Below are 25,408 nucleotides of genomic sequence, written 5' to 3' on the forward strand. Positions count from 1 at the left end.
CAAAACAAACAAGAACAATGATAGGCGCTGACTTGTGCTGAACAAATGAGACCTAAACTCATCTGATTTCTCAGCTTCCGCTATCCTGAGGACTGACCAGTGTGTGCTACTGAGGCCCAGGAGTTATTCCTGCAGCAACCCGCACATCAAACAGCAGAGACACACCCCTGACTCTGAGGTCACACTATAAGACCAACAGCCAAGACACACCTCCTGAGTGTGAGGTCACACTATAAGACCAACAGCCAAGACACACACCCCCGACTCTCAGGTCACGCTATGAGACCAAAAGCCAAGACCCCCCCCCCCCCCCCCCGACTTCTCCTCCTCCTCTCGTCTTGTCTTCCAAGGATTTGTAGGATGTCAAAAGCCACCTCACATACATTGGCCAGGAATCAAACCCGGGTCAACTGCTTTGAAGGCAGCTATGCTCACCACTATACCACCAAAACTGCCTGCTGAAGCCAGCCTAGCATGTACCATTGTGATATACCTTGAATCTACATGGCTATCTGGGGTTCTCTTCGGACAACTGTTGAACAAAAAATGCAAGGCCATCGCTGAACCACGTTTTCCTACAACGAAGCACTCCCTATGTGGCAGCAGATTGGTGCAGTGGAAGTGTGCTGGGCCCATAACCCAGAGGTTGATGGATCAAAACCATCCTCTGCTAGGCATGATTTCATTTTTGCAAATCGCTTTATCGCATGCGCAAAACAGTTTCCATAGCCCTGTAAGAGAAAGTGTAGCAGTGGCTGTGTGCACATTCTCTGTGGTGCAGTTGGTTAGTGTATTTGGCGGTTAACCGAAAGGTTGGTGGTTCAAGCCCACCCAGGGATTGCCTTTTTTGTTCAACAGTTGTCCAAAGAGAACCCCAGATAGCCATGTAGATTCAAGGTATATCACAATGGTACATGCTAGGCTGGCTTTGTGATGGTATATTGGGGTGATGATGACATGTACGGTAATATGCAGAATATAGCCTCCGTATGGTATCGCATGGAAGCCATATGTTACATTTTTCTGACTATGTCATGTCTACATATGATTGAAGCCAGCTGGCTTCAGGGCAATTGTCACCTGGCTCAAGGAAGCTGTTAAGGTGATTCTCCACAAGGAAAATGTACATTAACTCTGCATTCATTGTCCAGCAGCTGTCATTGTCTGCTGCTAATTAGGAACCACTTAAGAGCAGGGAATGCTAAATGGATTTGCTAGCCTCTGGCAAGGAGGTGGCTAAGTAGTCAATAGCAGTCAGGTCTTTATCTTTGATCTGCTGTCTCAGATGTGATTGTCTGTGTCTGGGTACAGGTAATTACATAACAACATTGTGTTGGACTCTGTAAACAGCACCTGTTGTGTGTCTATCGTTGTAACTTTTATTCTTGTAACTTTTATTTTGTAACTTTTTTACTTTGTTTTTGTAAATCTTTTGTATATATTATTTTCTGCATTCTTCCTGGAATATTAAATCATTATTTAATACGTTTGACTTCTGCTGTACTAAACTAACACTCATAGCCTAGAGGAGACTGCAGTGTAACGGTGTATAAGTCCATGCCTGATTGTATGATTGAGCAACACTACCGTATAAGATTGTAATTGCATTATGTGTATGGGGCACTTCCGCACTCAACAGCAGAGTGGGAAGTCTCAGGGTGGCTAACAGTATCGTTCGGGAATGACTGTTAGTGGTTTTGCTTCACTACAGTGAAAGATTGCAATTGTGCGTGGCGTTCCCGTATTTGGCCTAAAGTGCAAAGCTGACCCAAATACGAAAACGCGGATTGCGCGCTGAGCACTCAACAGCCGAGTGGACGTGTCTAGCAACAGCTAGTGGTGGCAGTGAGGAGTGTTTGAGGGGTAACAGCCTTGTGGTAGCTCAACTAAAGCTGCTTCCCCTCTCGATCTGATCAAACCCGCAATCGGGAACCGTATACACAGGCGTGCCAGGGGCCGGTTCCTGACAGGCTTCAGCAGGCAGTGTTGGTGGTATAGTGGTGAGCATAGCTGCCTTCCAAAGCAGTTGACCTGGGTCTGATTCCTGGCCATGGCCAATGTATGTGAGCTGGCTTTTGACATCCTACAAATCCCTGGAAGACAAGACAAGACAAGACAGGAGGACGAGGAGAAGGAGAAGGAGAGGAGAAGGTTTTCTTTTAAATAAAAGACATCCGAATTCCCAAACACACATTTTTGCCCGAATTTGCAATCATTTGGCCGAATTTGAGAGGCACTATTCGGGTAGATTTGAATTCGAATCATCAGAATATCATCAGAATTCGGATTCGAATTTGGCAACCATGAAAACTGACTCGAATTTTCGGGTACATAACAAATTCGCAAATTTGGAGAGCAACCCTGCCTGCAATCGTATTTCCCCCCAACATGCGTCTGGATTCTGTCCCTATTTATAACCCCGACCAGATGAGAACCACCTCATGTTATCAAATGTAAACAGCACAAGAAACGGACGAGGGCTGAGGAAGACTGGGTGACTCTAGGTGCCAAACATCTCACGTAATATCCCAGCCTCGCACAATACACCAAAACCAAACATCTCACGTAATCCCAGCCTCGCACAATACACCAAAACGAAACGCCTCACGTAATCCCAGCCTCACACAATACGCCAAAACCAAACATCTCACGTAATCCCAGCCACACACAATACACCAAGACCAAACATCTCACGTAATATCCCAGCCTCACACAATACACCAAAACCAAACATCTCACGTAATCCCAGCCACACACAATACACCAAGACCAAACATCTCACGTAATCCCAGCCTCGCACTATACACCAAAACCAAACATCTCACGCAATCCCAGCCTCACAAAAGACACCAAGACCAAACATCTCACGTAATCCCAGCCTCGCACAATACACCAAAACCAAACATCTCATGTAATCCCAGCCTCGCACAATACACCAAAACCAAACGCCTCACGTAATCCCAGCCTCACACAATACGCCAAAACCAAACATCTCACGTAATCCCAGCCTCGCACAATACACCAAAACCAAACATCTCACGTAATCCCAGCCTCGCACAATACACCAAAACGAAACGCCTCACGTAATCCCAGCCTCACACAATACGCCAAAACCAAACATCTCACGTAATCCCAGCCACACACAATACACCAAGACCAAACATCTCACGTAATATCCCAGCCTCACACAATACACCAAAACCAAACATCTCACGTAATCCCAGCCACACACAATACACCAAGACCAAACATCTCACGTAATCCCAGCCTCGCACTATACACCAAAACCAAACATCTCACGCAATCCCAGCCTCACAAAAGACACCAAGACCAAACATCTCACGTAATCCCAGCCTCGCACAATACACCAAAACCAAACATCTCATGTAATCCCAGCCTCGCACAATACACCAAAACCAAACGCCTCACGTAATCCCAGCCTCACACAATACGCCAAAACCAAACATCTCACGTAATCCCAGCCACACACAATACACCAAGACCAAACATCTCACGTAATCCCAGCCTCGCACTATACACCAAAACCAAACATCTCACGCAATCCCAGCCTCACAAAAGACACCAAGACCAAACATCTCACGTAATCCCAGCCTCGCACAATACGCCAAAACCAAACATCTCACGTAATCCCGGCCTCACAAAATGCACCAAAACCAAACATCTCACGTAATCCCAGCCTCACACAATACACCAAAACCAAACATCTCACGTAATATCCCAGCCTCGCACAATACACCAAAACCAAACATCTCACGTAATATCCCAGCCTCGCACAATACACCAAAACCAAACATCTCATGTAATATCCCAGCCTCGCACAATACACCAAAACAGCACAAGAAACGGACGATGACTGAGGAAGACTGGGCGACTCGTGTGCCAAACATCTCACGTAATCCCAGCCCCGCACAATGCACCAAAACCAAACATCTCACGTAATCCCAGCCTCACACAATACACCAAAACCAAACATCTCACGTAATCCCAGCCTCGCACAAAACACCAAAACCAAACATTTCACGTAATCCCAGCCTCGCACAATACACCAAAACCAAACATCTCACGTAATCCCAGCCTCGCACAATACACCAAAACCAAACATCTCACGTAATCCCAGCCTCGCACAATACACCAAAACCAAACATCTCACGTAATCCCAGCCTCGCACAATACACCAAGACCAAACATCTCACGTAATCCCAGCCTCGCACAATACACCAAGACCAAACATTTCACGTAATCCCAGCCTCGCACAATACACCAAAACCAAATATCTCACGTAATCCCAGCCTCGCACAATACACCAAAACCAAACATCTCACATAATCCCAGCCTCACAGAATACACCAAAACCAAACATTTCACGTAATCCCAGCCTCCCACAATACACCAAAACCAAACATGTCACGTAATCCCAGCATCGCACAATACACCAAAACCAAACATCTCACGTAATATCCCAGCCTCGCACAAAACACCAAAACCAAACCGCTCACGTAATCCCAGCCTCGCACTATACACCAAAACCAAACATCTCACGTAATATCCCAGCCTCGCACAATACACCAAAACCAAACATGTCACGTAATCCCAGCATCGCACAATACACCAAAACCAAACATCTCACGTAATATCCCAGCCTCACACAATACATCAAAACCAAACAGCTCACGTAATCCCAGCCTCGCACTATACATCAAAACCAAAAATTTCACGTAATCCCAGCCTCGCACAATACACCAAAACCAAATATCTCACGTAATCCCAGCCTCGCACAATACACCAAAACCAAACATGTCACGTAATCCCAGCATTGCACAATACACCAAAACCAAACATCTCACGTAATCCCAGCCTCGCACAATACACCAAAACCAAACATGTCACATAATCCCAGCCTCGCACAATACACCAAAACCAAACATGTCACGTAATATCCCAGCCTCACACAATACATCAAAACCAAACAGCTCACGTAATCCCAGCCTCACACAATACACCAAAACCAAACATCTCACGTAATCCCAGCCTCACACAATACACCAAAACTAAACATCTCACGTAATCCCAGCCTCACACAATACACCAAAACCAAACATCTCACGTAATCCCAGCCTCGCACAATACACCAAGACCAAACATCTCACGTAATCCCAGCCTCGCAAAAACATCTCACGTAATCCCAGCCTCACACAATACACCAAAACCAAACATCTCACGTAATCCCAGCCTCGCACAATACACCAAGACCAAACATCTCACGTAATCCCAGCCTCGCAAAAACATCTCACGTAATCCCAGCCTCACACAATACACCAAAACCAAACATCTCACGTAATCCCAGCCTCACACAATACACCAAAACTAAACATCTCACGTAATCCCAGCCTCACACAATACACCAAAACCAAACATCTCACGTAATCCCAGCCTCGCACAATACACCAAGACCAAACATCTCACGTAATCCCAGCCTCGCAAAAACACCTCACATAATCCCAGCTTCGCACAATACACCAAAACAGCACAAGAAACGGACGATGACTGAGGAAGACTGGGCGACTCGTGTGCCAAACATCTCACGTAATATCCCAGCCTCGCACAATACACCAAAACCAAACATCTCACGTAATATCCCAGCCTCGCACAATACATCAAAACCAAACACCTCACGTAATCCCAGCCTCGCACTATACATCAAAACCAAAAATTTCACGTAATCCCAGCCTCGCACAATACACCAAAACCAAACATGTCACGTAATCCCAGCATCGCACAATACACCAAAACCAAACATCTCACGTAATCCCAGCCTTGCACAATACACCAAAACCAAACATGTCACGTAATCCCAGCCTCGCACAATACACCAAAACCAAACATCTCACGTAATATCCCAGCCTCACACAATACATCAAAACCAAACAGCTCACGTAATCCCAGCCTCACACAATACACCAAAAATTTCACGTAATCCCAGCCTCGCACAATACACCAAGACCAAACATCTCACGTAATCCCAGCATCGCACAATGCACCAAAACCAAACATCTCACGTAATCCCAGCCTCACACAACAATACACCAAAACCAAACATCTCACGTAATCCCAGCCTCGCACAACAATACACCAAAACTAAACATCTCACGTAATCCCAGCCTCGCACAACAATACACCAAAACCAAACATCTCACGTAATCCCAGCCTCGCACAATACACCAAAACCAAACATCTCACGTAATCCCAGCCTCGCACAACAATACACCAAAACTAAACATCTCACGTAATCCCAGCCTCGCACAATACACCAAAACTAAACATCTCACGTAATCCCAGCCTCGCACAACAATACACCAAAACTAAACATCTCACGTAATCCCAGCCTCGCACAATGCACCAAAACTAAACATCTCACGTAATCCCAGCCTCGCACAACAATACACCAAAACCAAACATCTCACGTAATTCCAGCCTCGCACAATACACCAAAACCAAACATCTCACGTAATCCCAGCCTCACACAATACACCAAAAATTTCACGTAATCCCAGCCTCGCACAATACACCAAAAATTTCACGTAATCCCAGTCTGGCACAATACACCAAGACCAAACATCTCACGTAATCCCAGCCTCGCACAATACACCAAAACCAAACATCTCACGTAATCCCAGCCTCGCACAATACACCAAAACCAAACATCTCACGTAATCCCAGCCTCGCACAACAATACACCAAAACCAAACATCTCACGTAATTCCAGCCTCGCACAATACACCAAAACAGCACAAGAAACGGACGATGACTGAGGAAGACTGGGCGATTCGTGTGCCAAACATCTCACGTAATATCCCAGCCTCACACAATACACCAAAACCAAACATCTCACGTAATCCCAGCCTCGCACAATATACCAAAACTAAACATCTCACGTAATCCCAGCCTCGCACAACAATACACCAAAACCAAACATCTCACGTAATTCCAGCCTCGCACAATACACCAAAACAGCACAAGAAACGGACGATGACTGAGGAAGACTGGGCGATTCGTGTGCCAAACATCTCACGTAATATCCCAGCCTCACACAATACACCAAAACCAAACATCTCACGTAATCCCAGCCTCGCACAATATACCAAGATCAAACATCTCACGTAATCCCAGCTTCGCACAATACACCAGGATCAAACATCTCACGTAATCCCAGCTTCGCACAATACACCAGGATCAAACATCTCACGTAATCCCAGCCTCGCACAATACACCAAAACCAAACGCCTCAAGTAATCCCAGCCTCGCACAATACACCAAAACAGCACAAGAAATGGACGATGACTGAGAAAGACTGGGCGACTCGTGTGCCAAACATCTCACGTAATCCCAGCCCCGCACAATGCACCAAAACAGCAGAAAAGTGCTTGTCAGACACACAAAAGAATAAAACTGTCAGCTTCATAAAATGAATTGTTTACATGCAGCGTGCATTCAGATATTAAGCGATAAATGTGCGGTGATTTGTGCTTGAGAAAATATGACAAATTAATGGAAAGGAAGGCAGAACAATGAGTGTGACTCGCACACCGGCAGAGAAAGTGACTTCATTCAATTATAGCATCATGTCAAGTCCCAGAGACAGAGAGGCCTGATAACTGCTGCTGCAAAGAGGAAGATCTTCAATGCAGTTATGTTTTACAAGTCTGTTCAGCAGTCAGGCTTCCCAGGGGAATATTTAGGGAGATCATTTATCATTTCTGAGGCCCGGTGAGCATATTGATGGTAGCAGTCCACGGAAAATAACGCATTCTTGTTTTCACTTAAAAGTCTGCATTGTTCTAGAACTTTCCATCTGACTAAGGATAATTCTAAGCAGTAAAGCTAGTTGTTATACGAACGTGATAAGAACAGATTCTACGGGCGTATTTCAGGAGAGAATGAGCGGTGTGCAGAGTTCACAACCCGCATCACCCAATCACAAATCAGCTTTCATTGTTCTGACTGCTCTCAGCTAAAATGCTAAAGTGTTCTGCTGAATATCCCGCCTCCGGGACTATGTACATAAATATCCCGCCTCTGGGACTATGTACATAGATGCCCCGCCTCTGGGACTATGTACATAGATATCCTGCCTCCTGGACTATGCACATAGATATCCCGCCTCCGGGACTATGTACATAGATATCGCGCCTCCGGGACTATGCACATAGATATCGCGCCTCCGGGACTATGTACATAGATATCCCGCCTCCGGGACTATGCACATAGATATCCCGCCTCCGGGACTATGCACATAGATGTCCCGCCTCCGGGACTATGCACATAGATGTCCCGCCTCCGGGACTATGCACATAGATATCCCGCCTCCGGGACTATGCACATAGATATCCCGCCTCTGGGACTATGTACATAGATATCCCGCCTCTGGGACTATGCACATAGATATCCCGCCTCCGAGACTATGCACATAGATGTCCCGCCTCCGGGACTATGCACATAGATATCCCGCCTCCGGAACTATGTACATAGATATCCCGCCTCCGGGACTATGTATATAGATATCCCGCCTCCAGGACTATGCACATAGATATCCCGCCTCCGAGACTATGCACATAGATGTCCCGCCTCTGGGACTATGCACATAGATATCCCGCCTCCGGAACTATGTACATAGATATCCCGCCTCCGGAACTATGTACATAGATATCCCGCCTCCGGGACTATGTATATAGATATCCCGCCTCCAGGACTATGCACATAGATATCCCGCCTCTGGGACTATGCACATAGATATCCCGCCTCCGGAAATATGTACATAGATATCCCGCCTCCGGGACTATGCACATAGATATCCCGCCTCCGGGACTATGCACATAGATATCCCGCCTCCGGGACTATGCACATAGATGTCCCGCCTCCGGGACTATGCACATAGATGTCCCGCCTCCGGGACTATGCACATAGATGTCCCGCCTCCGGGACTATGCACATAGATATCCCGCCTCCGGGACTATGCACATAGATATCCCGCCTCCGGGACTATGCACATAGATATCCCGCCTCCAGGACTATGCACATAGATATCCCGCCTCCGGGACTATGCACATAGATATCCCGCCTCCGGGACTATGCACATAGATATCCCGCCTCCGGGACTATGTAAATAGATATCCCGCCTCCTGGACTATGCACATAGATATCCCGCCTCCAGGACTATGCACATAGATATCCCGCCTCCGGGACTATGTACATAGATATCCCGCCTCCGGGACTATGTATATAGATATCCCGCCTCCGGGACTATGTACATAGATATCCCGCCTCCGGGACTATGTATATAGATATCCCACCTCCGGGACTATGTATATAGATATCCCCCCTCCGGGACTATGCACATAGATAGCCCGCCTCCGGGACTATGTACATAGATATCCCGCCTCCGGGACTATGTACATAGATATCCCGCCTCCGGGACTATGTATATAGATATCCCGCCTCCAGGACTATGCACATAGATATCCCGCCTCCGAGACTATGCACATAGATGTCCCGCCTCCGGGACTATGTATATAGATATCCCGCCTCCGGGAATATGTACATAGATATCCCGCCTCCGGGACTATGTATATAGATATCCCGCCTCCGGGACTATGCACATAGAGATCCCGCCTCAGGGACTATGTACATAGATATCCCGCCTCCGGGACTATGTATATAGATATCCTGCCTCCGGGACTATGCACATAGATATCCCGCCTCCGGGACTATTTCACTTTTGTTGAGAAAAATGCAATTCCTTCACTTTGGTTCTGTACACTGCAACATATAAATGGCAAACAATGCTCATCCATCTATCCCGCCCAGCTCTCTATGGTCCGACCACCACTGAGGGAGCATAGAAGGCTGAGTGGCTAGACTGGATAGTACTGCTCATCTATCCCACCCAGCTCTCTATGGTCCTGCCACCACTGAGGGAGCATAGAAGGCTGAGTGGCTGCACTGGATAGGACTGCTCATCTATCCCACCCACCCAGCTCTCTATGGTCCAGCCACCACTGAGGGAGCATAGAAGGCTGAGTGGCTGGACTGGATAGTACTGCTCATCTATCCCATCCACCCAGCTCTCTATGGTCCGGCCACCACTGAGGGAGCATAGAAGGCTGAGTAGGTGGACTGGATAGTACTGCTCATCTATCCCACCCAGCTCTCTATGGTCCGGCCACCACTGAGGGACCATAGAAGGCTGAGTGGCTGGACTGGATAGTACTGCTCATCCATCCCACCCAGCTCTCTATGGTCCGGCCACCACTGAGGGAGCATAGAAGGCTGAGTGGCTGGACTGGATAGGACTGCTCATCTATCCCACCCAGCTCTCTATGGTCCTGCCACCACCGAGGGAGCATAGAAGGCTGAGTGGCTGCACTGGATAGGACTGCTCATCTATCCCACCCACCCAGCTCTCTATGGTCCGGCCACCACTGAGGGAGCATAGAAGGCTGAGTAGGTGGACTGGATAGTACTGCTCATCCATCCCACCCAGCTCTCTATGGTCCGGCCACCACTGAGGGAACATAGAAGGCTGAGTGGCTGGACTGGATAGTACTGCTCATCTATCCCACCCACCCACCTCTCTATGGTCCGGCCACCACCGAGGGGGCATAGAAGGCTGAGTGGCTGGACTGGATAGGACTGCTCATCTATCCCCCCACCCAGCTCTCTATGGTCCGGCCACCACCGAGGGAGCATAGAAGGCTGAGTAGGTGGACTGGATAGTACTGCTCATCCATCCCACCCAGCTCTCTATGGTCCGGCCACCACTGAGGGAGCATAGAAGGCTGAGTAGGTGGACTGGATAGGACTGCTCATCTATCCCACCCAGCTCTCTATGGTCCGGCCACCACTGAGGGAGCATAGAAGGCTGAGTGGCTGGACTGGATAGGACTGCTCATCTATCCCACCCAGCTCTCTATGGTCCTGCCACCACCGAGGGAGCATAGAAGGCTGAGTGGCTGCACTGGATAGGACTGCTCATCTATCCCACCCACCCAGCTCTCTATGGTCCGGCCACCACTGAGGGAGCATAGAAGGCTGAGTAGGTGGACTGGATAGTACTGCTCATCCATCCCACCCAGCTCTCTATGGTCCGGCCACCACTGAGGGAGCATAGAAGGCTGAGTAGGTGGACTGGATAGGACTGCTCATCCATCCCACCCAGCTCTCTATGGTCCGGCCACCACTGAGGGAGCATAGAAGGCTGAGTGGCTAGACTGGATAGTACTGCTCATCTATCCCACCCAGCTCTCTATGGTCCTGCCACCACTGAGGGAGCATAGAAGGCTGAGTGGCTGCACTGGATAGGACTGCTCATCTATCCCACCCACCCAGCTCTCTATGGTCCAGCCACCACTGAGGGAGCATAGAAGGCTGAGTGGCTGGACTGGATAGTACTGCTCATCTACCCATCCACCCAGCTCTCTATGGTCCGGCCACCACTGAGGGAGCATAGAAGGCTGAGTAGGTGGACTGGATAGTACTGCTCATCTATCCCACCCAGCTCTCTATGGTCCTGCCACCACTGAGGGACCATAGAATGCTGAGTGGCTGGACTGGATAGTACTGCTCATCCATCCCACCCAGCTCTCTATGGTCCGGCCACCACTGAGGGAGCATAGAAGGCTGAGTGGCTGGACTGGATAGGACTGCTCATCTATCCCACCCAGCTCTCTATGGTCCTGCCACCACCGAGGGAGCATAGAAGGCTGAGTGGCTGCACTGGATAGGACTGCTCATCTATCCCACCCACCCAGCTCTCTATGGTCCGGCCACCACTGAGGGAGCATAGAAGGCTGAGTAGGTGGACTGGATAGTACTGCTCATCCATCCCACCCAGCTCTCTATGGTCCGGCCACCACTGAGGGAGCATAGAAGGCTGAGGAGGTGGACTGGATAGGACTGCTCATCCATCCCTCCCAGCTCTCTATGGTCCGGCCACCACTGAGGGAGCATAGAAGGCTGAGTAGGTGGACTGGATAGTACTGCTCATCTATCCCACCCAGCTCTCTATGGTCCTGCCACCACTGAGGGAACATAGAAGGCTGAGTGGCTGGACTGGATAGTACTGCTCATCTATCCCACCCACCCACCTCTCTATGGTCCGGCCACCACCGAGGGGGCATAGAAGGCTGAGTGGCTGGACTGGATAGGACTGCTCATCTATCCCCCCACCCAGCTCTCTATGGTCCGGCCACCACCGAGGGAGCATAGAAGGCTGAGTAGGTGGACTGGATAGTACTGCTCATCCATCCCACCCAGCTCTCTATGGTCCGGCCACCACTGAGGGAGCATAGAAGGCTGAGTGGCTGGACTGGATAGGACTGCTCATCCATCCCACCCACCCAGCTCTCTATGGTCCTGCCACCACCGAGGGAGCATAGAAGGCTGAGTGGCTGGACTGGATAGGACTGCTCAGCTCTCTATGGTCCGGCCACCACCGAGGGAGCATAGAAGGCGGAGTGGCTGGACTGGATAGTACTGCTCATCTATCCCACCCACCCAACTCTCTATGGTCCGGCCACCACTGAGGGAGCATAGAAGGCTGAGTGGCTGGACTGGATAGTACTGCTCATCTATCCCACCCACCCAGCTCTCTATGGTCTGGCCACCACTGAGGGAGCATAGAAGGCTAAGTAGGTGGACTGGATAGTACTGCTCATCTATCCCACCCAGCTCTCTATGGTCCGGCCACCACTGAGGGAGCATAGAAGGCTGAGTGGCTGTACTGGATAGTACTGCTCATCTATCCCACCCACCCAGCTCTCTATGGTCCTGCCACCACCGAGGGACCATAGAAGGCTGAGTGGCTGGACTGGATAGTACTGCTCATCCATCACACCCAGCTCTCTATGGTCCGGCCACCACTGAGGGAGCATAGAAGGCTGAGTAGGTGGACTGGATAGGACTGCTCATCTATCCCACCCACCCAGCTCTCTATGGTCCGGCCACCACTGAGGGAACATAGAAGGCTGAGTGGCTGGACTGGATAGTACTGCTCATCTATCCCACCCACCCAGCTCTCTATGGTCCGGCCACCACTGAGGGAGCATAGAAGGCTGAGTGGCTGCACTGGATAGTACTGCTCATCCATCCCACCCACCCAGCTCTCTATGGTCCGGCCACCACTGAGGGAGCATAGAAGGCTGAGTGGCTGGACTGGATAGTACTGCTCATCTATCCCACCCAGCTCTCTATGGTCCTGCCACCACTGAGGGAGCATAGAAGGCTGAGTGGCTGGACTGGATAGTACTGCTCATCTATCCCACCCACCCAGCTCTCTATGGTCCTGCCACCACCGAGGGAGCATAGAAGGCTGAGTGGCTGGACTGGATAGTACTGCTCATCTATCCCACCCACCCAGCTCTATATGGTCCGGCCACCACCGAGGGAGCATAGAAGGCTGAGTGGCTGGACTGGATAGTACTGCTCATCTATCCCACCCACCCAGCTCTCTATGGTCTGGCCACCACCGAGGGAGCATAGAAGGCTGAGTAGGTGGACTGGATAGGACTGCTCATCCATCCCACCCACCCAGCTCTCTATGGTCCTGCCACCACTGAGGGACCATAGAAGGCTGAGTGGCTGGACTGGATAGTACTGCTCATCTATCCCACCCACCCAGCTCTCTATGGTCCGGCCACCACTGAGGGACCATAGAAGGCTGAGTGGCTGGACTGGATAGTACTACTCATCTATCCCACCCACCCAGCTCTCTATGGTCCTGCCACCACTGAGGGAGCATAGAAGGCTGAGTGGCTGGACTGGATAGTACTGCTCATCTATCCCACCCAGCTCTCTATGGTCTGCCACCACTGAGGGAGCATAGAAGGCTGAGTGGCTGGACTGGATAGTACTGCTCATCTATCCCACCTACCCAGCTCTCTATGGTCCTGCCACCACCGAGGGACCATAGAAGGCTGAGTGGCTGGACTGGATAGTACTGCTCATCCATCCCACCCAGCTCTCTATGGTCCGGCCACCACTGAGGGAGCATAGAAGGCTGAGTAGGTGGACTGGATAGGACTGCTCATCTATCCCACCCACCCAGCTCTCTATGGTCCGGCCACCACTGAGGGAACATAGAAGGCTGAGTGGCTGGACTGGATAGTACTGCTCATCTATCCCACCCACCCAGCTCTCTATGGTCCGGCCACCACTGAGGGAGCATAGAAGGCTGAGTGGCTGCACTGGATAGTACTGCTCATCCATCCCACCCACCCAGCTCTCTATGGTCCGGCCACCACTGAGGGAGCATAGAAGGCTGAGTGGCTGGACTGGATAGGACTGCTCATCCATCCCACCCACCCAGCTCTCTATGGTCCTGCCACCACCGAGGGAGCATAGAAGGCTGAGTGGCTGGACTGGATAGTACTGCTCATCTATCCCACCCAGCTCTCTATGGTCCGGCCACCACTGAGGGAGCATAGAAGGCTGAGTGGCTGGCCTGGATAGGACTGCTCATCTATCCCACCCACCCAGCTCTCTATGGTCTGCCACCACTGAGGGAGCATAGAAGGCTGAGTGGCTGGGCTGGATAGTACTGCTCATCTATCCCACCCAGCTCTCTATGGTCCGGCCACCACCGAGGGAGCATAGAAGGCTGAGTGGCTGGACTGGATAGGACTGCTCATCTATCCCCCCACCCAGCTCTCTATGGTCCGGCCACCACTGAGGGAGCATAGAAGGCTGAGTGGCTGGACTGGATAGGACTGCTCATCCATCCCACCCACCCAGCTCTCTATTGTCCGGCCACCACTGAGGGAGCATAGCAGGCTGAGTGGCGGGACTGGATAGGACTGCTCATCTATCCCACCCAGCTCTCTATGGTCCGGCCACCACTGAGGGAGCATAGCAGGCTGAGTGGCGGGACTGGATAGTACTGCTCATCCATCCCACCCAGCTCTCTATGGTCCGGCCACCACTGAGGGAGCATAGAAGGCTGAGTGGCTGGACTGGATAGGACTGCTCATCCATCCCACCCACCCAGCTCTCTATGGTCCAGCCACCACTGAGGGAGCATAGCAGGCTGAGTGGCTGGACTGGATAGGACTGCTCATCTATCCCACCCACCCAGCTCTCTATGGTCCTGCCACCACTGAGGGAGCATAGAAGGCTGAGTGGCTGGACTGGATAGTACTGCTCATCTATCCCACCCACCCAGCTCTCTATGGTCCTGCCACCACTGAGGGAGCATAGAAGCCTGAGTGGCTGGACTGGATAGTACTGCTCATCTATCCCACCCAGCTCTCTATGGTCCGGCCACCACTGAGGGAGCATAGAAGGCTGAGTGGCTGCACTGGATAGGACTGCTCATCTATCCCACCCACCCAGCTCTCTATGGTCTGGCCACCACTGAGGGAGCATAGAAGGCTGAGTGGCTGGACTGGATAGTACTGCTCATCTATCCCACCCAGCTCTCTATGGTCCGGCCACCACTGAGGGAGCATAAAAGGCTGAGTGGCTGGACTGGATAGTACTGCTCATCCATCCCACCCACCCAGCTCTCTATGGTCCGGCCACCACTGAGGGAGCATAGAAGGCTGAGTGGCTGGACTGGATAGTACTGCTCATCTATCCCACCCACCCAGCTCTCTATGGTCCGGCCACCACTGAGGGAGCATAGCAGGCTGAGTGGCTGGACTGGATAGTACTGCTCATCTATCCCACCCAGCTCTCTATGGTCTGGCCACCATCGAGGGAGCATAGAAGGCTGAGTGGCTGGACTGGATAGTACTGCTCATCTATCCCACCCAGCTCTCTATGGTCCTGCCACCACTGAGGGACCATAGAAGGCTGAGTGGCTGTACTGGATAGTACTGCTCATCTATCCCACCCACCCAGCTCTCTATGGTCCGGCCACCACTGAGGGAGCATAGAAGGCTGAGTGGCTGTACTGGATAGTACTGCTCATCTATCCCACCCACCCAGCTCTCTATGGTCCGGCCACCACTGAGGGAGCATAGAAGGCTGAGTGGCTGTACTGGATAGTATTGCTCATCTATCCCACCCAGCTTTCTATGGTCCGGCCACCACTGAGGGAGCATAGAAGGCTGAGTGGCTGGACAGGATAGTACTGCTCATCCATCCCACCCAGCTCTCTATGGTCCGGCCACCACCGAGGGAGCATAGAAGGGGCCCATATCCTGGAAAGTCCTATAAATATCCTATAAAGACAATATATAGCATCTTACCCTCTCTGTATGACCTGCACAGGGGGGATCTATCTGTGACATAGCAGTATGTATAATAGTCACATGACACAGAGTATATCTTACCCTCTCTGTATGACCTGTACAGGGGGGATCTATCTGTGACATAGCAGTATGTATAATAGTCACATGACACAGAGTATATCTTACCCTCTCTGTATGGCCTGCACAGGGTGATCTATCTGTGACATAATAATATGTATACTAGTCACATGACACAGAGTATATCTTACCCTCTCTGTATGACCTGTACAGGGGGGATCTATCTGTGACATAGCAGTATGTATAATAGTCACATGACACAGAGTATATCTTACCCTCTCTGTATGGCCTGCACAGGGGGATCTGTCTGTGACATAATAATATGTATAATAGTCACATGACACAGAGTATATCTTACCCTCTCTGTATGACCTGCACAGGGGGGATCTATCTGTGACATAGCAGTATGTATAATAGTCACATGACACAGAGTATATCTTACCCTCTCTGTATGGCCTGCACAGGGTGATCTATCTGTGACATAATAATATGTATACTAGTCACATGACACAGAGTATATCTTACCCTCTCTGTATGACCTGTACAGGGGGGATCTATCTGTGACATAGCAGTATGTATAATAGTCACATGACACAGAGTATATCTTACCCTCTCTGTATGGCCTGCACAGGGGGATCTGTCTGTGACATAATAATATGTATAATAGTCACATGACACAGAGTATATCTTACCCTCTCTGTATGACCTGCACAGGGGGGATCTATCTGTGACATAGCAGTATGTATAATAGTCACATGACACAGAGTATATCTTACCCTCTCTGTATGGCCTGCACAGGGGGATCTGTCTGTGACATAATAATATGTATAATAGTCACATGACACAGAGTATATCTTACCCTCTCTGTATGACCTGCACAGGGGGGATCTATCTGTGACATAGCAGTATGTATAATAGTCACATGACACAGAGTATATCTTACCCTCTCTGTATGGCCTGCACAGGGTGATCTATCTGTGACATAATAATATGTATACTAGTCACATGACACAGAGTATATCTTACCCTCTCTGTATGACCTGTACAGGGGGGATCTATCTGTGACATAGCAGTATGTATAATAGTCACATGACACAGAGTATATCTTACCCTCTCTGTATGGCCTGCACAGGGGGATCTGTCTGTGACATAATAATATGTATAATAGTCACATGACACAGAGTATATCTTACCCTCTCTGTATGACCTGCACAGGGGGGATCTATCTGTGACATAGCAGTATGTATAATAGTCACATGACACAGAGTATATCTTACCCTCTCTGTATGGCCTGCACAGGGGGATCTGTCTGTGACATAATAATATGTATAATAGTCACATGACACAGAGTATATCTTACCCTCTCTGTATGACCTGCACAGGGGGGATCTATCTGTGACATAGCAGTATGTATAATAGTCACATGACACAGAGTATATCTTACCCTCTCTGTATGGCCTGCACAGGGTGATCTATCTGTGACATAATAATATGTATACTAGTCACATGACACAGAGTATATCTTACCCTCTCTGTATGACCTGTACAGGGGGGATCTATCTGTGACATAGCAGTATGTATAATAGTCACATGACACAGAGTATATCTTACCCTCTCTGTATGGCCTGCACAGGGGGATCTGTCTGTGACATAATAATATGTATAATAGTCACATGACACAGAGTATATCTTACCCTCTCTGTATGACCTGCACAGGGGGGATCTATCTGTGACATAGCAGTATGTATAATAGTCACATGACACAGAGTATATCTTACCCTCTCTGTATGGCCTGCACAGGGGGATCTGTCTGTGACATAATAATATGTATAATAGTCACATGACACAGAGTATATCTTACCCTCTCTGTATGACCTGCACAGGGGGGATCTATCTGTGACATAGCAGTATGTATAATAGTCACATGACACAGAGTATATCTTACCCTCTCTGTATGGCCTGCACAGGGTGATCTATCTGTGACATAATAATATGTATACTAGTCACATGACACAGAGTATATCTTACCCTCTCTGTATGACCTGTACAGGGGGGATCTATCTGTGACATAGCAGTATGTATAATAGTCACATGACACAGAGTATATCTTACCCTCTCTGTATGGCCTGCACAGGGGGATCTGTCTGTGACATAATAATATGTATAATAGTCACATGACACAGAGTATATCTTACCCTCTCTGTATGACCTGCACAGGGGGGATCTATCTGTGACATAGCAGTATGTATAATAGTCACATGACACAGAGTATATCTTACCCTCTCTGTATGGCCTGCACAGGGTGATCTATCTGTGACATAATAATATGTATACTAGTCACATGACACAGAGTATATCTTACCCTCTCTGTATGACCTGTACAGGGGGGATCTATCTGTGACATAGCAGTATGTATAATAGTCACATGACACAGAGTATATCTTACCCTCTCTGTATGACCTGCACAGGGGTGATCTATCTGTAACATAATATTATGTATACTAGTCACATGACACAGAGTATATCTTACCCTCTCTGTATGGCCTGCACAGGGGGGATCTATCTGTGACATAGCAGTATGTATAATAGTCACATGACACAGAGTATATCTTACCCTCTCTGTATGGCCTGCACAGGGGGATCTATCTGTAACATAATATTATGTATAATAGTCACATGACACAGAGTATATCTTACCCTCTCTGTATGGCCTGCACAGGGGGATCTATCTGTGACATAATAATATGTATACTAGTCACATGACACAGAGTATATCTTACCCTCTCTGTATGGCCTGCACAGGGGGGATCTATCTGTGACATAGCAGTATGTATAATAGTCACATGACACAGAGTATATCTTACCCTCTCTGTATGGCCTGCACAGGGTGATCTATCTGTGACATAATATTATGTATAATAGTCACATGACACAGAGTATATCTTACCCTCTCTGTATGACCTGTACAGGGGGGATCATTATGTATAATAGTCACATGACACAAGCAGCGATCACAGTATAGAGTACATCTTACCCTCTCTGTATGGCCATGCACAGGGGGGATCTGCAGCCGAACAGGGGACACTCTTGGGCCTCTGGACTGTATCCTCTGGCCAGCAGCAGCTCCAGGCATTCCTTGTGGCCTCCATAGACTGCTGAGTACACTGGACTGATGTGACCTCTCCCCTGGTCACAGGCCCGATCTGTCACCGTAATCAGGGTCTCCAGAATCCTGTAACATGTATAAAAGCTGCCATTACCCACCCAGCACCACTGGCTTTTTAAATATGTATGCCTTGAGGGTATATTACTATTATTTCTGCAAATAAGGTATTATGATCATTGATAGTGTACAATGAGAAAGCAAAATACACAAAATAGAAAACAAGACACCTTTATTTCCAAATACAATATTGTCACCATACATTGTACTAGGATATTGTCACCATACATTGTACTAGGAGCATTATCTAAAGTTGTTGTAATACCAGGAGGGATAGGCAATATACAATTTGTGGCTTTCACTTCTAGTTAGCACTGTTTATTGTAAAGTTATAATGGATGTAAACTGAGTAAGTGTGCCTTTTCTATTCTTTTGACCTTATTTTACCTGTAAAATGCATAGAGCACAAGGTAAATTACTAAACAAAAATATCACCCACCAAAAGCCTAATTTGTCCTAAAAAAAAAACACTATATAGATTGTTTAGGTGTGATAAGTAGTAATAAAGTTATTGGCGAATTAATGGGAGCAGCACTGATATGTGAAAATTGCTCTGATCCTGAAGTGTCCATAGTGATAGGGTGGTAAGGCTACCACAATGCATGCTGGGAGATGTAGTCCATTAATGTGATTAACAACTGCATAATGAGTGCCAATTATCTAGATATTGCTGCCTTAGATGTGTTTTCAGCTGTCTGCCTGGTGTTTCCCTTTAAAATACAACTATCCCAAAAAAAGTAGGCAGTTAAAATCTGACAGAACTGAAAGGTTTTGGGCCACTCCATCTCTTCATGGGGGACTCTTCAGGGTTTTCTTTGTTCTTTGTTCAACAGCATTTCCTGAACAGCAATTTAACTGCCAAAATAGTAAGATGCCAGCCAGCCTCCCTACTCACTTGCACACTATTTTAGAAATACATATATCCAGGCACATCGCCTCTAGTTAGGACATTAAATAAATTATTAGGGAAGGGGAGGTGCTGAAGGGGGTGTGGCTAGAAAACAGCAAAAATCAATTAACCCTTCGCACTCTCACATGCAAATGTTCAAACAAATGCATTCACAGATTCACTCATCCAGGCACAACTGTTATCCCTACAGCTAAATTAAAAGCCAGGGTTTTAGTTCACAGAAGAATGCATTCTTATGCTTAGTCACCTATACTGCGCAGAAGTACCCAGGTAAACATAGGTGTCCTAACTCTGGCCCTGTAACATGCATAGTGCAGACATGCAAACACATTCATTGCATCAAACCTATCAATGGATTAGGAGCACACATCCTAACTTCCTCTCCTGGGAAAGACAGTGCATCTTACCAATCGCACAAGGGAGCTAATGTTATGTGTCCATGTGCACCATGCGCATACACCAGCATAAGCTGTCTGCATGCTGACAAACATACAGGGGAAGGGGGGAGTGCACCGAATTGGACCCTAGCCACAGGGGTCAATGATAAGAATAAACATACATATATCCAGGCACATCGCCTCTAGTTAGGACATTAAATAAATTATTAGGGAAAGGGAGGTGCTGAAGGGGGTGTGGCTAGAAAACAGCAAAAATCAGGGCCAGTGTTAGGACACCTATGTTTACCTGGGTACTTCTGCGCAGTATAGGTGACTAAGCATAAGAATGCATTCTTCTGTGAACTAAAACCCTGGCTTTTAATTTAGCTGTAGGGATAACAGTTGTGCCTGGATGAGTGAATCTGTGAATGCATTTGTTTGAACATTTGCATGTGAGAGTGCGAAGGGTTAATTGATTTTTGCACACTATTTTGTCAGTTAGAATTTGCAACTGCTGTTCAGGAAAAGCTGTTGAAAACAAAGAAACCTCTAAGAATCCCCCATGAGGAGATGGACTGGTCCAAAACCTGTCGGTTCTGTCAGATTTTAACTGCCTACTTTTTTTGCGATAATGGCCCTTATATTTGTATTATTATGCATTTATATTGCATTGAGACATTCCAGAACCCATGGCCATATTATCTCTATATATAATTGGCAAGTGTCTCTGCGTCTGTGTTTGTCCCTGTGTCAGTGCTTCTTAGCACTGTACATGTGCAGGGACAAGACACAGAGACACTGCCGACGGTGCAGAGAGCCGGAGGACGGGACCAGAAGGGGCGGGTGTGTGTGCACGGCGGGCGTCACGGGGGCATGCACACGGCGGGCGTCACGGGGGCATGCGCACGGCGGGCGTCACGGGGGCATGCGCACGGCGGGCGTCACACGGGGGCATGCGCACGGCGGGCGTCACACGGGGGCATGCGCACGGCGGGCGTCACACGGGGGCATGCGCACGGCGGGCGTCACACGGGGGCATGCGCACGGCGGGCGTCACACGGGGGCATGTGCACGGCGGGAGTCACGGGGGCATGCGCACGGCGGGAGTCACGGGGGCGCGTACAGCGGGCGTCAGACGGGGGCATGCGCACGGTGGGCGTCACGGGGGCATGCGCACGGCGGGCGTCACGGGGGCATGCGCACGGCGGGCGTCACACGGGGGCATGTGCACGGCGGGCGTCACGGGGGCATGCGCACGGCGGGAGTCACGGGGGCATGCGCACGGCGGGCGTCACACGGGGGCATGCGCACGGTGGGCGTCACAGGGGCATGCGCACGGCGGGCGTCACAGGGGCATGCGCATGGCGGGCGTCACAGGGGCATGCGCACGGCGGGCGTCACGGGGGCATGCGCACGGCGGGCGTCACGGGGGCATGCGCACGGCGGGCGTCACGGGGGCATGCGCACGGCGGGCGTCACGGGGGCATGCGCACGGCGGGCGTCACGGGGGCATGCGCACGGCGGGCGTCACGGGGCGCGCATGGCGGGCGTCACAGGGGCATGCGCACGGCGGGCGTCACGGGGGCATGCGCATGGCGGGCGTCACAGGGGCATGCGCACGGCGGGCGTCACAGGGGCATGCGCACGGCGGGCGTCACAGGGGCATGCGCACGGCGGTATAGTGACAGATCTAGCCCATTTTTAAACAGGCTAAGTCACTAGTAGAATATAAATTAGTAGTTCTAACTCTTGTATTATGTAATTGCTTGGAAAAAAGCAAAATAAGTCAGAATGATGAGAAAGACGTTAGAACTACAGAAATGGTTAGAATGATATTTTTAGATTATGAAACGCTCCATGTTTGCACTTCTCCTTGTCTTGCCCCTTCCAGCCTCATCTGCGATACCTGATCCCATTTCACAGATCCCATTGCCAAATACTGAAGCGGCGTGCGTCATTAAATAGCTATTAGCGCGGTACAACACATGTGCCCATTACAACACCCTGAGCAATTCCCATCTATTAAAAAATATTTAGCAGAATGTATCGGACATTACGCTGTTACAGGAAACAATCAGGATCTGTAATGAGCTTATGCGATTGCTGAAGTCTTTAATTACAGGCAGCTAGGAGGCGACTTACTTTGGGCGTCCCATTTGCGCAGCTGCGTGGACGGGCAGCTGCCAGGCTTCCTCGTTGCAGAAGCGGTTTGGATCGGCTCCCGCGCTCAGTAACAGCTCTGCGCATTTCTCGTGGCCTTCCTGAGCTGCGATGAATAACGGCGTTGCCTTGTCTTTGGCTTGGCAGTTCACATCGGCACCTGACACACAATACAGCTTTTATTACAACCACATTCGCAAATCCAGGGAAAATTAGCTTGATGAACAAATACTGCGGCTCTAATGAGGCGGCCATGGTAAGCATATGGTGACAGCAACTTTATTCCTGCAGATTTCTGTGTGTTTTACCTTAAAGCACATTTACATCAGGCTACTCGCGTAACAGCAGAGCCAAAATAAATAACGACATTACACAGGAAGTACATTAAAATGCAAGTTATTGTTAAGTCAAACCTGAACTCACACATTGTTAAAGGATACCTGAACTGACATGTGACATGATGAGATAGACATGTGAATGTACAGTGCCTAGCACACATAACTAGGCTGTGTTCTTTTTTTCTTTCTCTGCCTGAAAGAGTTAAATATCAGGTATGTAAGTGGCTGACTCAGTCCTGACTCAGACAGGAAGTGACACAGTGTGACCCTCACTGATAAGAGATTTATAAAATATAAAGATATTTAGGGTAACATGGGTGGCTTAAACAGCTAATTACTACTACATATTACTGAGTTTAGGTTTGTTGTAATTTATCATTCACATTATTATTAATATTATAATAATAAAAATAACAATAATTTATAATTCTGGATAAATCACAAGCCACAGGTTATTGTAAAGCATCTGCACTGTGGAGAGAATAATAAGAACACTCACTTGAGTGGCGGGTGTGGGTCAGGCCACGGGTAGTGAGCTGCAGGTGTGGGTCAGGCCACGGGTAGTGAGCTGCAGGTGTGGGTCAGGCCACGGGTAGTGAGCGGCGGGTGTGGGTCAGGCCACGGGTAGTGAGCGGTGGGTGTGGGTCAGGACACCGGTAGTGAGCGGCAGGTGTGGGTCAGGCCACAAGTAGTGAGCGGTGGGTGTGGGTCAGGCCACAGGTAGTGAGCGGCGGGTGTGGGTCAGGCCACGGGTAGTGAGCGGCGGGTGTGGGTCAGGCCACGGGTAGTGAGCGGCGGGTGTGGGTCAGGCCACAGGTAGTGAGCGGCGGGTGTGGGTCAGGCTACGGGTAGTGAGCTGCGGGTGTGGGTCAGGCCACGGGTAGTGAGCGGCAGGTGTGGGTCAGGCCACGGGTAGTGAGCGGCAGGTGTGGGTCAGGCCACGGGTAGTGAGCGGCGGGTGTGGGTCAGGCCACGGGTAGTGAGCCGCGGGTGTGGGTCAGGCCACGGGTAGTGAGCTGCGGGTGTGGGTCAGGCCACAGGTAGTGAGCTGCAGGTGTGGGTCAGGCCACAGGTAGTGAGCTGCAGGTGTGGGTCAGGCCACGGGTAGTGAGCGGCAGGTGTGGGTCAGGCCACAGGTAGTGAGCTGCAGGTGTGGGTCAGGCCATGGGTAGTGAGCGGCAGGTGTGGGTCAGGCCACAGGTAGTGAGCGGCAGGTGTGGGTCAGGCCACAGGTAGTGAGCCGCAGGTGTTGATCAGGCCACGGGTAGTGAGCGGCAAGTGTGGGTCAGGCTATGGGTAGTGAGCGGTGGGTGTGGGTCAGGCCACGGGTAGTGAGTGGCGGGTGTGGGTCAGGCCACGGGTAGTGAGCGGCGGGTGTGGGTCAGGCCACGGGTAGTGAGCCACAGGTGTGGGTCAGGCCACGGGTAGTAAGCCGCGGGTGTGGGTCAGGCCACGGGTAGTGAGTGGCGGGTGTGGGTCAGGCCACGGGTAGTGAGCCGCGGGTGTGGGTCAGGCCACGGGTAGTGAGCCGCGGGTGTGGGTCAGGCCACGGGTAGTGAGTGGCGGGTGTTGGTCAGGACACAGGTAGTGAGTGGCGGGTGTGGGTCAGGCCACGGGTAGTGAGCTGCGGGTGTGGGTCAGGCCACGGGTAGTGAGCTGCAGGTGTGGGTCAGGCCACGGGTAGTGAGCTGCAGGTGTGGGTCAGGCCACGGGAAGTGAGCGGCAGGTGTGGGTCAGGCCATGGGTAGTGAGCGGCGGGTGTGGGTCAGGCCACGGGTAGTGAGCTGCAGGTGTGGATCAGGCCACGGGTAGTGAGCGGCGGGTGTGGGTCAGGCCACGGGTAGTGAGCCGCGGGTGTGGGTCAGGCCACGGGTAGTGAGCGGCGGGTGTTGGTCAGGCCACGGGTAGTGAGCGGCGGGTGTGGGTCAGGCCACGGGTAGTGAGCGGCGGGTGTGGGTCAGGCCACGGGTAGTGAGCGGCAGGTGTGGGTCAGGCCACGGGTAGTGAGCCGCAGGTGTGGGTCAGGCCACGGGTAGTGAGCCGCGGGTGTGGGTCAGGCCACGGGTAGTGAGCTGCGG

The 25,408-nt window shown here is 50.2% G+C and overlaps 1 protein-coding gene across 1 annotated transcript in view; it reads right to left on the bottom strand.

Moving 5' to 3' along the window:
- Positions 1-25,408, bottom strand: part of ASB3 (ankyrin repeat and SOCS box containing 3) — a 231,854-nt gene that overhangs the window by 175,056 nt on the left and 31,390 nt on the right. Inside the window, exons 4-5 of the mRNA XM_068233121.1 lie at positions 22,975-23,152; positions 19,357-19,554 (exon numbers count right to left, since the gene is read on the bottom strand). Of these exons, the coding sequence (XP_068089222.1) occupies positions 19,357-19,554; positions 22,975-23,152 (376 nt within the window). The remainder of the gene's footprint in view (positions 1-19,356; positions 19,555-22,974; positions 23,153-25,408) is intronic.

This window comes from Hyperolius riggenbachi, chromosome 4, assembly GCF_040937935.1.
Source record: "Hyperolius riggenbachi isolate aHypRig1 chromosome 4, aHypRig1.pri, whole genome shotgun sequence".
In the NCBI taxonomy this organism is placed as follows: Eukaryota; Metazoa; Chordata; class Amphibia; order Anura; family Hyperoliidae; genus Hyperolius; species Hyperolius riggenbachi.